The sequence below is a fragment of the Haplochromis burtoni genome, unplaced genomic scaffold (assembly GCF_018398535.1).
Source record: "Haplochromis burtoni strain Fernald_Lab_line unplaced genomic scaffold, NCSU_Asbu1 Contig_220, whole genome shotgun sequence".
Taxonomy (NCBI): Eukaryota; Metazoa; Chordata; class Actinopteri; order Cichliformes; family Cichlidae; genus Haplochromis; species Haplochromis burtoni.
The window spans coordinates 48,940-64,029 of NW_024582581.1; the positions used below are offsets into that span (position 1 = coordinate 48,940).

Sequence of the window (15,090 nt, forward strand, 5' to 3'; positions counted from 1 at the left end):
GGGGTACTTCGATGAGTCTTCTTACTGAATATGATGACATGTCAGTCATAGGCACCACGGAGGATGATAATGAAACGGTCATCAAACATTATCAGTGAAGTAAGGCCAGTGGACAGCTTCAGGCCACTGTGAATGGCACATGCATACACAAGCAGAATACTAAGGAGATCTCCCATGTAAATTTATTTTGTGATACGCTGAGAAAAGCATATGGATGCTGGGTGCCAAGACTAGAATCTTTGTTCTTTCGGTCTTTGTCAGGAGTGTCCACATTCAGCTGATTCATAAGAGCTAAAGCTATGGAGCCTTTTTGAAATGCCACTCACATCCAGTCTCAGGACCCAACGAGGATTATTTTAAAGTTAATGTGTAGTAAATCTTGTAAAGCAGTCTGCCACAAAAAGAATCTCCATTTAATTGATGTTCAAATCAAATCTGTGTCATTAGCAATTACATGTCTTGGCAGCTTCTAAGGGTAAAAATGAGAGCATGCTCATTAGTATTACATAAGAAGGTTGAATCTTTGAAAAAGGACACTGCTGCCATATTAATGTCACAGAATCTGTAGATGGTCACATTTTACGAATTCTTGCTCTTTAGTACCCTTTGAATTCTCGCCTCCTAATTATGCTCTACGGTGGTGGTGGTGTCAGTAGGATGGGTAGGATGCTGAAGCTACAACGCAGATTCTTCTAGTACAAATTTAGACCTGAGTGCTGTGCAGCCCCTGGACCACATCTGGTCTTCTGATTCTCCATAACCAGTCGGTGTGTAGTCAGGAAAATTAGGATTAAAATGTAAATAAGTATACATCAAGCAGTTTGTCCCATTTCAGTCAACAAACACTCTTTTAGAAACTCCCCATCAGAGAATGCCTATACTGTTATTTGCAGTTTTGTGGGAAATCCCAATCACAATATGGTTATGTTGCTTTTATTTTGAAGGTGAGAGCTCGCCATACTGTGCTTTAGAAATTTATATGATTTCAAATCATTTTGAAATATATTTAAAACGTACAAAAAAGTGAATTCACTGAACTATGTTTTCATACCAACATTTGAGCAGCCACACTGGATTCCTGTAAAAAGTCAGAAATTAATCAAGCTTAATATTCAAGCACTAACCCAAATGGTTCTGATCAGGAATGCAAGCAAATAACTGTAATTTTGCATATTTATCAAAACAATAACATGCTTTACTATTTTTTTCTGCTTTTTTTGTAAAACACACCACCAAACAAAAATGTCACAAAAAGCATACTGATAAACCACGTGCACCAGGCATAGCCGAATTGGCTCGGTTTGTCCCCAGTGTACCTTTTTTGCTTTCTGCTGACCACTACTCAAGCTCGGGCCTTCATCTGGGTCGGAATTTTCTTCCAGGTCATCCAGGTCATATTGACTAATTTTTCTTCTCAAATATTTATCTATTGCTATTATGTATTTTCTCACTCACAGGATGACAATTATGTAATATCGTCTTCTTCTTCTTCTTCTTCTTCTTCTTCTGTTTTACTGGCAGTTGGCATCCCTTGAATTAGAGCAGGTAGTTGTACTGCCCTCTAGTGGTAGAGAATGTAATTGTTCTCCCGCTACCCACACTGGTCGCTTAGAGTACTAACCGCTGGAACCAGACAATCTTCATCGGCACACCTGATCATTTCTTATGGCACACCTATGTGATAGTGGTTGAGAAACACAGGCCCAAGTACTCACTCAAAGAAGCAAGAGGTAACGCTGTGCGATTGTGTGTTTAAGGATTTTACAATCTGGATCTCCATTACAAGACTAAAGACAGAGAAGCAGAATAAGTTGACCAATAATGTAGAGCAAAAATAGAGATCTGAATCTTTGCTAGCAAAACTGTAAAATCAGCAAGCACTATTTTTTTTTTTTTTTACCAAGCTTTGCACTGCAGGGATGTAGCGGTCAATTTATCAAAGAGTATTTGGTGGACTCTGATGTGCTAATAGAAAAAAAAGAAGAAATTCTAATGTATTTGCCTCTCCAGGCAAAGCGTAACAAGGTGGTCCAAGGAGCTTTAGCTGAAAATGTTGTCTTTTTCTTCTCGTCTCTGGATGAAAGCTGTGATGTAGTGTCCATTACACAACCCAGTTACTCATCTTCGTACATAGGAGAATAAAACATTTGAGATTAGGAAGAGCTAGCAGCAGTGTGATCAGTGAAAGAGAATAGGACAGGGAGTAATTTGTTCAACTGCATGCATGGACAGGCTTGGGCTGAAATGGGACAAACTAGTAGGTTTTACAACTGCTGGGTGTCTGAATCTGACTGGAAAATGTAGGACTTTTGAAGCAGATACAATAGAAGATAAAAGGACTGAAGTGAACCCTGAAATTGGTATTGTTTAATTCTGTTATACACCAGGATGTGTCGTGCATGTCGCTGATGTTAACAAATTAACTTAATCAGGGCAAGAGAATCACAAATACTTTGTTGCACTACGAGATTGAACATGGTGACATAGGCCACCACATAGCTCTCAGGTAGCTCAGGATGGGCAAAGTACTAAAAAGAGCATAGGACCTCAGTTTTGTGAGAAAGAAATTATGGATTTCCAGAGCTCTCAGATGCAGAATGGAAGGCAGATATTGTTCAGACAATGAACCGGACTTTTCAGTCCCAAAAAAGACTGTATTTTACTCAGTAACAAAGGAAAAGGAACTGAAAAACAGCAGATGAAGTAATTAAACTACAAGAACTATAGCAATAGCACACTGGATAAAGTTAAAAGTCTTCTAAATTTTGAACATTTTGCTTAGTTCATATTTTTATTTGCTTATTGTAACATCTACTCTCTCCAGTAACTGTTTATAAAGAGATAAAATTAACATTGAGCAGAACTGAGTTCAGCTTATTGATGCAGCCCATCATAACACTCCCAGTTTCTCATGTGACCCCTTGGGAAGAGAAATGTCCGCCTCTGGTCCAAATCCTGATGTAAAAGCAAGAGAGCACAAAGTCTAAAAACTGCCTTTTACCCACAAAAACCATCATATTAGTATGTTCAGTGCATTTCAGGCAGTTCTTTGAAGTTGTGTTGCAATTTATTTGCTCTAACTACTTTCCTTAAACTGAACTCCAACATTTCTACTTCAGTTAATGAGTTCCTTAAAATGTCTCTTAACAACTTTTTGGGAATATGCTTATACTAGTTGGCTCCAATAAAGCAGAATATATAGAATGGACAGTACTGCCAGTGTATAGCAGTATGTAGCTTGGTAAATACTTTTTAAACTCTTTAAGGTTGTCTGAGGCTACTGCCAATGAAGGAATTGGTGAGATTCTCTGTTATGAAAGCTGGGCGTGTGTGCTGAAGAGTGGAAGAAGAAAGAAATGATTTTGAAGAAAAAAAGCAATACCTGATGGTTAAACTTCAGACTTTGGACTTGTACTGATCTATTTTGTACACAATTAATTCAAATGACTCTTTGCTTAACCTTAACCCTAAACAATCTTTGTCCTATTATAGCGTAACCTGTTAAACTCTGTATTTTGTTGCATGTTAAAAATGAGTACACTGAACTGTACTAAGATCAGTCACTGATATTGAAGAGTTTCTGGAATTATATTATAAGAGCAAGCATGTAACACTGATTGTGTGCCTGTCTGCTGTAATGCGCTCTACAACATCTGTTATCAGTTACATGCACAACATTGGTTGCAGACTATAACAAACATGCTGAATCAGGCTTGGAATTTAACTTCATCTGGTAAAATACAGAGAGACGGTCTCTGATAAAATCATTCCCACCTCCACTGAAGCCACCAAAGCTGTTGGCAAGGTTATCTACAAGCTGAATGTTAACTGACTGATATGAATTCCCATGTATCTTTTCCCAAAGTGTCTGTCATCAACCACACTATCTGGAAAAGCCCGCTAAGTACAGCAACATTAAGAATGCTGCTGAGGCTGCTGCTGAGGAACCTATGAAAGGAATCCTCTGATACACAGAAGACAAGGTGGCATCTACAGGCTTCAACGGTGACCCTCACTTCTCCATCTTTGATGCTGGAGCTGGAACTGCACTCAAACCACCACAGCAACTACAGAAACCTGCTGTGTGACCCATTCGTGCATAAGGAGTCAACTCCTGAGTCATCATTCTGGATTCTAGATGTTACAGCATCTGCACCAAGAGCAAACTCGTATACCTGATGAATGGGGAAATACCTTTTAAACGATTGTTATCTTTTCTGTTCAGTACTAAAGAATGTACAGATTCATTGTTGTAATGTTACTGATCTTGCAGCTCTTTTGCACTTTGAACAAAAGGCTGTAAGGTAGTTTACATCTCTACCTAAAAAGCAAACGGTCCCCAGTTGGATTCCAACATTAGCACCCGTTCAAGTTCAAGTTCCAAAAATATAAAGACCAATTTCACGGCACATTTATTCCTCCTGCTCCAGTGCCTATGTACTGGGAAAAACGCTTGTGAACAAGTGTATTAAATAAACACTGACAGTAAAGCACACGAGTGGCTTTATAATGATGCACATTTGAGGTCCATGAAAGTTTCAGCTGTGTTGTAGCAGGCAACAGTGATATGAAAACATATTAAGCCAAATAAAGCTCTGACTCAAAAGCTAGTAGAACCCTGTTAAACGTAACAGCAAAAACTAAAAGTGATTGTTGTGACTGGTTTTTTTTTACTTTTACAGCATTGCTTGAGTGCTTGAGTCTGGCTTCCTCCCACAGTCCAAAGACATGCAATTAGTGGGGTTAGGTTAATTGATCAACCTAAATTGCCCATAGGTGTGAAAGTGGAAGTGAATGTGAGAGTGAATGGTTGTCTGTCTCTGTGTGTTGGCCCTGCGACAGACTGGCGACCTGTCCAGGGTGTACCCCGCCTCTTGCCCTATGACAGCTGGGATAGGCTCCAGCATCCCCTGCGATCCTGAAAAGGATAAACGGAAGCGAATGGCTGGATGCTTGAGTTCATTGAGGTTTAAGGGCTTTTGTTTGCACATAACTCTCACAAGGTCCCACCATAGCATTTCAGTTTGGTTGAGGTCTGGACTTTGACTGGGTCATTGCAACACTTTGATTCTTCTCTTTTTCAGCCATGCTGTTGGAGTTTTGCTGCTGTGCTTGGGATCACTATCTTCCTCCAAGACCCACTCTAGATCACGCCTTAACTGTCACAGATGGCCTCACAGTTGGCTGTAGCATTGGTATTCTGGTATACAGAGGAGTTCAAGGCTTAGTCACCGACTGCAATATGCCCAGATTCTCATCAAATCATTACCCCTCCACCACGGTGCTTGACAGCTGGTATGAGGTGGTGCACATTAAAACATCTCCACTTTGCTCTTTTCTGCCCAAGGATGTTGTTCCAAATGTCTTTTGAAATATCTTGTGGTTTGTTCAGAGGCAACCTTTCAAACCTAAGCCGTGCTGCCATGTTCTTTTTGGAGACATGCCTATCTCTACTAAGAACAATCCTATTATTGGCCCATTTTAGAAACACATCTGGTAAACACCGCTTAGAAAGAAATTCATGCATTCTGATGCATGTTTACTTTGACTCTAATGACTATTTAAATTATTGACATCAGTCTAAAAACTCAACTCTGTTCCAGTTTGTCAGCATCTAAGTAAGACATCAGGAATTATTGTCTTTATCTGGCTCTAAATACCTCTGAAAGTATAAGATCCATTTTTCCAGGCCAAAAATGTCTTCCACTCCTCTCATGTTAAGCCTTTCAGCTCTTATCCAGTAATATGCAGCTGATATACAGACCGCTTGGGCTGTAATTACAGTAATCAAAAGGGGAACAGGGAGAGGGCTGTAACTATGCCCCTGGTAGTTTCAACATCATGTTTCAACTCCTGTAATTATGCTTAGACTTATTATTAACTAAGCTGCAGTCACTCAGATGAGAGGGGAAAAAAACTACAAGTAAAATAAAACGAGGAAATGTCACTTCAAGAGTTATAATCATCACCTATATAAAAAAAAGATGGAAACTTTAAGCGATTGATAATTGCCCACATAACTGCGATCTCTTGGTAAGTATCTGTTTTTGAGTGAATATGATGGCCAGTCGCCAGAAAAGGGAGAAGCAAAGGTGCAAAAGTAAAAACTTCTTCAGGGCTTGTTTGTGGGTGTCTATAGTTGTCTGTGTTTAGACACCGTGCTGCTAAACAAAAGGATGAATTCAACCGCTACAAACACAAGGTCAACTGAATTCTTCCGTCAGCCTGCCACATACTTCTCAACAGACAGGTACAAAACTATTTATTTTTTTTAAAAAAGCTGACAGCAAAGTCATTACAACCTCTCAGTGGCTCAAAAGGTCTAACATCTCTTAGTCCAAAAAGTGCCTCATATTTATCCTGCTGTTTGCACAAACTGTCCCCATCCATCATCGGTGACTTGCTTTCTTTATTTCCAGTCCAAGAGCCCTGACAACCTCCTTCCTGCTTCCATCGTGAAACAAGCAGCATCAGACTAATGACTTTGCGTGCCGACTTGTGGCTAACAGTTTGGTTGGTTTATGTTGACACATAGTTAGAAGATGTCATTTTTAATTTAGCTCCTGGTGGAAATAGTCATGTGAAGTGTAAAACCTCCATTGTTTAACCACTGTGTGGATATGAGTAGGTGTGTGCCTATGGCACCTCTCATCTTTTGATATGGCATCTGTGCTCAACAAATTTCCCGGAGTGTATCATCCATATAAATGCTAATCCAAGCTGAAAAACTGATTTCAAACAAGCAAGAGACAACATCAGTTCCTGACAGATAGCCTCCTTCAGCCCCGCAAAACAATAGCTACATAAATGCCTTTCTGTGTTTAAGATGATTAATGATCAGTGTTGGATCAGTCACAGTATGCTCTCCCATGCACCCATGATCATTTTTCATTTCATATTATTCATATGTGATCAAAACCTGATTAAGTGACCTGAAACATTTCAGCCAAAACTGAAGCTGAAAACAGCATCTCTGTAAACTGACAAACCTGGCATTTATATTAATAAAAGGGACTATTTGGACTCTGTGTGTGTGTGTGTGTGTGTGTGTGTGTGTGGTGTGTGTGTGTGTGTGTGTTTGTGTGTGTGTGTGTGTGTGTTGTGTGCGTGCGTTCCTGCAGGTTGTGTACTCCTGCCTGCCACCTACTCACAATGGCTACCAGAGAGGGCAAGTGCCTACACAAAGCTCCATCCCACTAGTGTTGTAACAAAATCCCCAGAAAAATTCACATTATTCACACCAGTTATGTTTTGTGCAGTCGTGCACATCATTTGTCATTTATATCCAAAGAAGAATTAATTATTCTAAGGAAACTGACAGGGATTTGCTGTTTTTGTCTCACCAAGAAAAAAATTTCCACAGGAAACAGCATTGCCCCTTTTGTCGCAAAAGACATGTCAGTCATTGATTACTTTAAGCCTCGCCGTGAAAAAAAAAAAGCCTATCGTGTTAAGCACTCACTAAAACATGTTAACACGTAACACCTTACATAAAAGCACTGTGTGATTATTTATAGACAAAATTGCTGCTATTAGCTTGGACTATGAGGAAAGATATGAGTGTTGAATTTGAAGTGGGCAGTTGCATTTTTGGCATCAGGACTGATGTCAGACTCTTCAGGTCAATTACGTCTCTCGTTCTTCTTCAATCGATACGTCCTCTGGGTGCAGACTATCACGTGTAATCATAAAACACAAATCCCAGTCATCATTTTGATCATAATGAGAGTAACACTGTGCCGTTAGCAGCCACTGTGTAATTACCCGGCTGGCACAGACCATAAGGGAAAACTACACTATGCAAATATTTCATTTTCTCACAAAAGCTCTTTAGGGATCCATTGTCTACACTGCAGAGGTAATATCTGCCAAACCAGATTGTGCCACTCCGCAACAAAGGAAAATTCATACCATTAGCCTTAGTTCTAGCCTCTTTGTCCAAGGTCTGGTTTGTAAAAGGTTATTTTCAAGTTGCCCAACTGAACATTTGAGGGGTAATGAAGGCAGAATGAACAAACAAACTTAAATGCCAAGAAGTAACAGCTGCCACCACTTACTACACTGAAGAAAGCATTATGTATAAGGTCTGAAAGCATGTGAGTGACAGCTTAATAATTTCCAGCTTAGTGTAATACCATAAAAGGTTTCCCTTTCCAGATCATTTTTAAACACTGAAGCTGAAAGGCCTTTGGGGCCATGCAAGCAATTTGCATGCAGCTCTTGATCAAGCACAATATCTCACATTCCTCAATGGCAACGGTGTATTCATCGATTTAATCACAAAGAGATAAAAGATAGAGAGCGAACTGAATGATAGTCAGAGGAAACCACAACTGCCTTTGCAGAAAAAACGTCTAAAATATAGAGAGAATACCAACGAGCAGATTTACAGATGAAATAATGAAAACATATGCAGTATATAGCAGGAATGAGCTAATCAACTGATTAACTTATAAAGTATACAGATAAAAGTTAGAGATGAAGAACAGAGGAATCATGAAATCATGTGAAGGAGAAAAAGGAGGCAGTATTTTGAGGACGTATATGCAGGAGACATTGTCATCTTGATGACATAAAGAATGAACTCATTAAAAAAACTGCCACCTATTCATTTTTTGTCTGTGCGCTAATTGATTAATCACCTAATTGTTCCAAGACTAGTAAAGGATCAAGGAACTCACCCCTATGAATAAAGCATAGAGTGTTCTTATTGCGCTTTTGGAAACTGCATACAAATGTTGGATGAAGTCGATTTTCTGGTTTTCCAGTTGGGAAGAACAACACTGTCAGCACCACAGAGTGGACAGCTCCACAGAAAACCTTGAGCTCGATAAACTGAGCTTCAGACTTGAATTTTTGAGCAAAAAAACTACACTTGAAATTCTACTTTCCTCCAATTTTCTGAAGGTTAAACGCAAAGACAAACCAACAAATCCTGACAGAAACAGCGTCACTGACAAAAGAGCGAGACGCTCCTTTGTGGAGGATTTTGCTGCTGAAGTATTCACCATATAGGGCACGGATGGTGGCTCAGGGCTGAAGCTTCACATCTATTAGACAGGAAACAGCCCACAGCTTACGGTGAAATGCTGTGCACCTTCTCTCACAACTGCATTACAACCTGTTCAGCTTTCAAACGAAATGACATCCACAAGTGGCCAAGATGGGTGACGAACCAAAATGTATTATTCACAAAAGAATGATTTCCTTTTATTTTCATAAAGAAATTGAACAAATTAACTACGTGGCCGTTTTTTGGCTTATTGGGAAAACAGACCCAGGTGAATTTAAAAAAAGAAAGAAAAGAACGCACGGTGTATTTGGTAATAAGCCATACGCATTTTCTACTAACTAGCACTGCATTTAGAAAAAATGTGGGACGGCTTCAGTTTACATTTTAGAGAATGGCTCCAGGCATTATATTTATTCAAAGTTTTCATGGAAATAAGGGCAGCTATGCGCACCAAACCCAAACCGACGTGCTGTACTTCCTGCACATTCGTGAACCTCATTAAATCCCGGTTAAAGCACTGCGACTTTAGAGCGAAGTTGGGCATACCATCGTAGAACAAACTGTGGCATCTATCAGTGCGAGGGTTACTGTGGAGAAACTACAGGTTGTGCATCCTCACCCCTTAGCAGGCTAGTGCGCGGAAAACGACGTCCTCGCTCTGTAACGGAACAAGTGTCAAAAAATCAAACTCACCATAGAGGGATACAATCCGAAGATGGTGAGGGAAAGGACCGGGTACAGGACGCTCAACAGGACCCGCATGCTGACGGGCTCCGGCCAGCCACTTTTCTCCAAGATACAGTCCTTTATCATGGAGCTCCTGTCCTTTTGTTCACCTCACGCGTTTTTCTTTCTTTTTTTATTGCTGTGGAACCGCAGAGAGAGCGCTCCGACCGCGGCACTGCAACCACGCGTTCAGCGACATCACACACAGCGCTCCGACTGAGGGCAGTGCCGAGGAAAAAAAAGTTTTGAGACAGGGGGAAATATTCAAATATTTCAGTTCCAGCAAGCTGCAGGGGAGGCGCTCCAACCATGTGACTGCACTTCTATCTATCTGCCTGTGCTGAATGCCTTGTGAAAAGCGACCACATTTTTCATTTACACAACCTTCACGCAGATAATGTCTTAAATGGCTAATGAGGCCATTGTGGGACAGGGGGTTTCAGGTGTGAGATCATTATCCGAATGCTGAAGAGGTAATGGTTTATCAGTTTAGTAATGATGGGGGAATGATTGTTCAGTAGGATATATATATGGAAATGCAGTTGTGGTGCACAGCGCACTTGTTGAAAGGAAAAACGCGAAATTAAATAAAAATAAAAAGCTGAGGAAAGCAGTGCAGATGCACGACTGAACTGATGAGAGAGAGAGTGAAGCTTTAACAGTAAATGGAGAAATCTGTCCATGTTGAATATCTAAATATTTCAGGTACAGTGCAGTGAATCTGTACACATGTGATTCAGCTAGAGATCTGTGGATATAGTGGATGGAGGATTATGAGTGAAAAAGAAAGTTTTTACTGGACTCCGTGAAGTCCTGTGAGAATCTAAGTACACCCGATGATTTAGAATCACTCATAGCAACAACAGCTTTAAGTAATCATTGTCTATATCATCATTGTGGGGGAATTTTGATCCACTGTTCTTTACAACATTATTGAGCATTGGGACATTGCAGCACCTCAGTTCTCCTTTGCAGCCATTTTTGTGTAAATACTGTGCTTGGAATCATTGTCCTGTAGCATGACCCAATTTGGGCTAAGCTTTAGCTGTTGGACAGATGGCTTCACATTTGACACTAGAATACTTTGACATAAAAAGAAGTTCCTGGTCAACTCAATGGCTGCAGAGTACCTGGGTCCTGCAGCTGCAAAAACACACCCAAATGATCAACCCTTTACCTGGTGCGTGGCACTTGGTGCTGGGTGTTTGTGTAATATGTAATTATGGTGCTATGCATTACGGCTAAGCATCTCTGCTTTGGTCTGGTCTGTCCAAAGGTCATTCTTTTGTGGGTTGTTCAGATGTAACTTTGCAAACCTACAATCCTCTTGTTAGAAAGAAGAAGCTTTCACATGGAAACCCTCCTAAGCAAGCCATTCAGTCTTTTTCTAATATTTTTGTCATGATCTTTAATGTTTAACATGCTAACTGATGCCTGTAGCATCTGAGCTGTAGCTCTTGGATTTAGAACACTACACAGTCTGACTTTGGGCTAGAATTGCTGGCATGTCCACTCCTGGGAACATTGTGGTGTTGTTTTAACACACTCCATGCTCCAGACCAACGAACAAAAGGTGCTCACACTTGCTGATGATCAAATAATCAAATGCATTTAATTAACAGAACCTGGTTGCAACTTGATGCGACTTTTAATTACTATGGAAAGAGCAAGGGTGCATTTACTTTTTCACAATAATGCATAAAACTCCTGTGAAAACTTTCTTTTTCACATAACTGTATGTTCAAATAACAAATTCCCACTTTACTAGAAAAGTAAAATGGGAGATTTAATAGAAAATAGCTCTTGAGCAAGAGCGATTTCAATGAGAAAATACCCATTTAATTTGACTTGAAACAGTGTTTTAAGAGAAACAGATTTTTTTTGAAAAAAAAGAAAAAAAAAAGAAAGAGAAACAGTTTTTTGAAACACTCATTTTACATAACATCAGAGAATTTGTTTATGAGTACTAACCAGTATCACCAGTATGTCTCCATACCTAAATGCCATCAGGACAAATAATAATGCAAATTATTTTTATATATAAAGAGAAGCTTAGTATTGGTCCATACTGTCTACTTCTGTTCTTTTGGTTCAGGTATCATACTTGAGAGCTGGGACTCACACACTTAAAATATGTATAAAAAATCATGCTGGAATAGATATGTATTGTGTTGGCTGTAAGACTGTGGCTCAGACTTTGCTAAAAGAGTATATCTACTTGATGCAAAATAGCTTTTCCAGCCTAAGAAGGTGTTTTTCTCCCACCTCATGCATTTATATGATATACTAAACTTTAGGGGGGAAAATAGCAGATGCAAAACAGGCTTTGTAATAATAAAAAGCCATCATTGAGAATAGACTGTGGTTCCTTACATTTTCTTGAGAAGATGAGGGCCTCTGTTTCTTTATGACTCTTATTTAAAACCTGGGCTGAGAGATTTTTATTTACAAAGTTGGTTACTGCACAGCTCTGTGGTTACATTCATATAGTTTCACGAATATATCATGTCTGAGATATTCATAACTGAAGCAGCAGTAGGGAGATGAGATGCTGGTGCAGGGTACAGTGATGAGAGGAAAGCAGCAATATAATGCCATGCTGGCAGTGGTAGTCAGCAGGGCTGTTGATGATCTGGTCATCTGGTTTGTGACACTGTGTTGGGGGTTCTCGTTGAGTTCTGTCAGTCTCAGTCTATCCAGGCTGCTTCTCTCGCTCTTCACTGTCTTACACTGATCTATGTTTCTAGACAACAAGCCGGTTGTTACGAGCATCCTTTATTCTTCAGGATGTTTGAAAGCTTTTGAGCTCTGTTCTCAAGTTTCTAAGTTTCTTATTTTTTTATTGAAGCAGATACACACACTCACTTTCTACGTTTGCAGCTCCCCACGTTAAGATAAATATTTCAAAAAGCAAAGCACTAAAAGTGAAAAGTTCATCCTTGCTATTTTATGAATTGGAGATCATGGTGAGAATGCTGAAGCAAACTTTGAAGCAAACTAAAAGCATAAATCAGTAAAATGTTCTTCACAGGGTCATCAGTTCGATGCTTTAATACATTTGTACTTGAACTTGTACAAACTTTAACCTTTAAATAAGGAGGATTATGGCTAATGTACATGCACATGATGATTAAAATAAGGTTATTTTGATTCAGTTGCAACACAGATCAAACAGACATGCAATTCAACCTTATCTTTCTTAGACCGATCTTAATACGTATTTCGTGGATGGATTTCCATGAAATCTTGCACAAACATTTATGGTCCACATGTGATGAATGCTAAATACTTTAGTGATAGCCTGGCTTTTGCTTTGGTTTAACCTTCACGTCCATGTTATCTTTAGATTAGACAAAGTATTGCAGACTTCTGGGCATTGTAACGGTGGTGCAGTGGTTAGCACTTTGACCTCATAGCAATGAGCTTCCAGTTTCAATTGTCCTCTCTGTGTGTAGTCAGCATTTTCTACCTGTTTCTAGTTGTTTATATGGGTTTCCTCCTACAGTCCAAAGACACGGAAAGGGTAAACAGTGACTCCTGTTAGGTAATGGATGTGAGGTGGATAAAGTCCTAGTGTATAGCGTCTAGACTTGTGATCTAAAACAATTTGAGTAGAGAGTAAGACTAGAAAAGCACTACATTGCATTCACACAGAATTTGCATATTGCCTCTAGAAAAATTGTAATAACTTCAGCCATGTATAATTATTAGCAGCATCACAGTTTTATGGCATAAAAATGGCATTCACATCACTATGTAATTAGAGGTAATTGACTCCTCTTGGTGTGCTAACACTCGAAAGTGGATGATAAATATAATGGGATATAATCTTATAGCTATCTATATAAATTAGAGATGATGTAACATAAGCATGTTGACATGCTCGCTTTGAGCATCAAAGAGCCGCCAGGATGAAAGCTCAATAGAAAAAGTGACATACAGTAAAGACAAAGTGTCACCAGTGACACTGTTGCCACTGTGCAATGATGCGCAGTGTTACACTGTGTAAACACAGGGACTTATGATTGGTTGATGCCTCAACATTATTTCTGTGCTAGAAATGTTGATCCCAGCCAACTTTGATTGGTCACCTTTCCTCTTCATCCGTACAAGGTCAGTCAATCCTTAAAAAATTAACTTAAATCTCCAGTTTGTCCTACTCAGAATGCAGTTCAGTAGATGCTGGTGTAGCTGATGAAATGTTTAATTCTGAAATTCATTCAAATAAGCCACATCCAATATCGTGTTATTATTATTCATGCTACTACGAATTACGGGGTAGCTAAGTAGAATTGTGCAGAGGATTATGGCTAATGTACATGATGATTAAAATAAGGTCATTTTCATTCATTTGCTACACAGATCAAACAGACATGCAATTTAACTTTATCTTTCTTTCACCCATCTTAATATGTATTTACATATATAGAAGGAGGTCTATAAAAAGAAGAAGAAAACATTCTTCATTCACTTCCCAAGCTCTAAGCCTTAAAAAAGTTATTATTGTTATTTTCACCTGGAAAAAACACCCCCAGATTTAGTCAACAGTAACATTCAAGCAAAATCTTGAGCTCTCTGGATAAGACACACTTTAGTTTCCTTATCCTCATGCCAAAGTGAGATTTCAAAAATACCAGAAAAAATAGTTTTACTTCTGAATTATATTATTAAACGTGCCTAAAAGACAAGACAAAACAAAAAATCTAATTTTAAGCTGTAAATATTACATTTTTATACTCTGAGGCAGTGTCATTAAAATTAAACTCTAGTTTTCAGAAGTTTTACCTGAAAGAAAGAAACAAAAACATTTATAAAACACACTGAGCAGGCAAAAGCAACAGGACAACTTAAACAGATAGCACCCAAAAAAAGGTAAAAAGGCAATAAAGCATTGAGATCTCCAGGGGAATATAGTAATTTGAGGGTAGTTTGAAGGTAGTTCAAAGAAGTGAGAAGTCCATACTAACTGAAACCACCTTCATCAAGTGCAAACATCGGGAATATGAAAGGTTAAATATTAATTGACTCTTTATAAAGCTTTTAAAACAAAACAGTTAGGACACACCATAGGTGGACACTAAGCTTGTGTCTGGTTCACTTGTGATGCCCCCAAATGCTCTTAGAATAAATGTGTAAAACCTTTACCATGAACAAGTCTGGATAATGTTTTCCCCAGCAAACCAATTAGATTACACCAGGTGAGATCAGATTAGCATTGTGCTTTGTGGCCTTTGCTTATTCACCCCCTCATATTTTACTTCTAATTCCTTATAGTTCCTTAAAGGATGTTTTTCAGCAGTCTGCTGTTCCCGGTGGTTTGCTGTATTCAGACTGCAGCACAGTGTTTCTTC

General features: G+C 39.1%; 1 protein-coding gene across 1 annotated transcript in view; it reads right to left on the reverse strand.

Moving 5' to 3' along the window:
* Positions 1-10,017, reverse strand: part of olfm3a (olfactomedin 3a) — a 26,382-nt gene extending 16,365 nt beyond the window's left edge. Inside the window, exon 1 of the mRNA XM_005936528.3 lies at positions 9,707-10,017. Coding sequence (XP_005936590.1) covers positions 9,707-9,826 — 120 coding nt within the window. The 5' untranslated portion in view covers positions 9,827-10,017. The remainder of the gene's footprint in view (positions 1-9,706) is intronic.
* Positions 10,018-15,090: the final 5,073 nt, after the last annotated feature.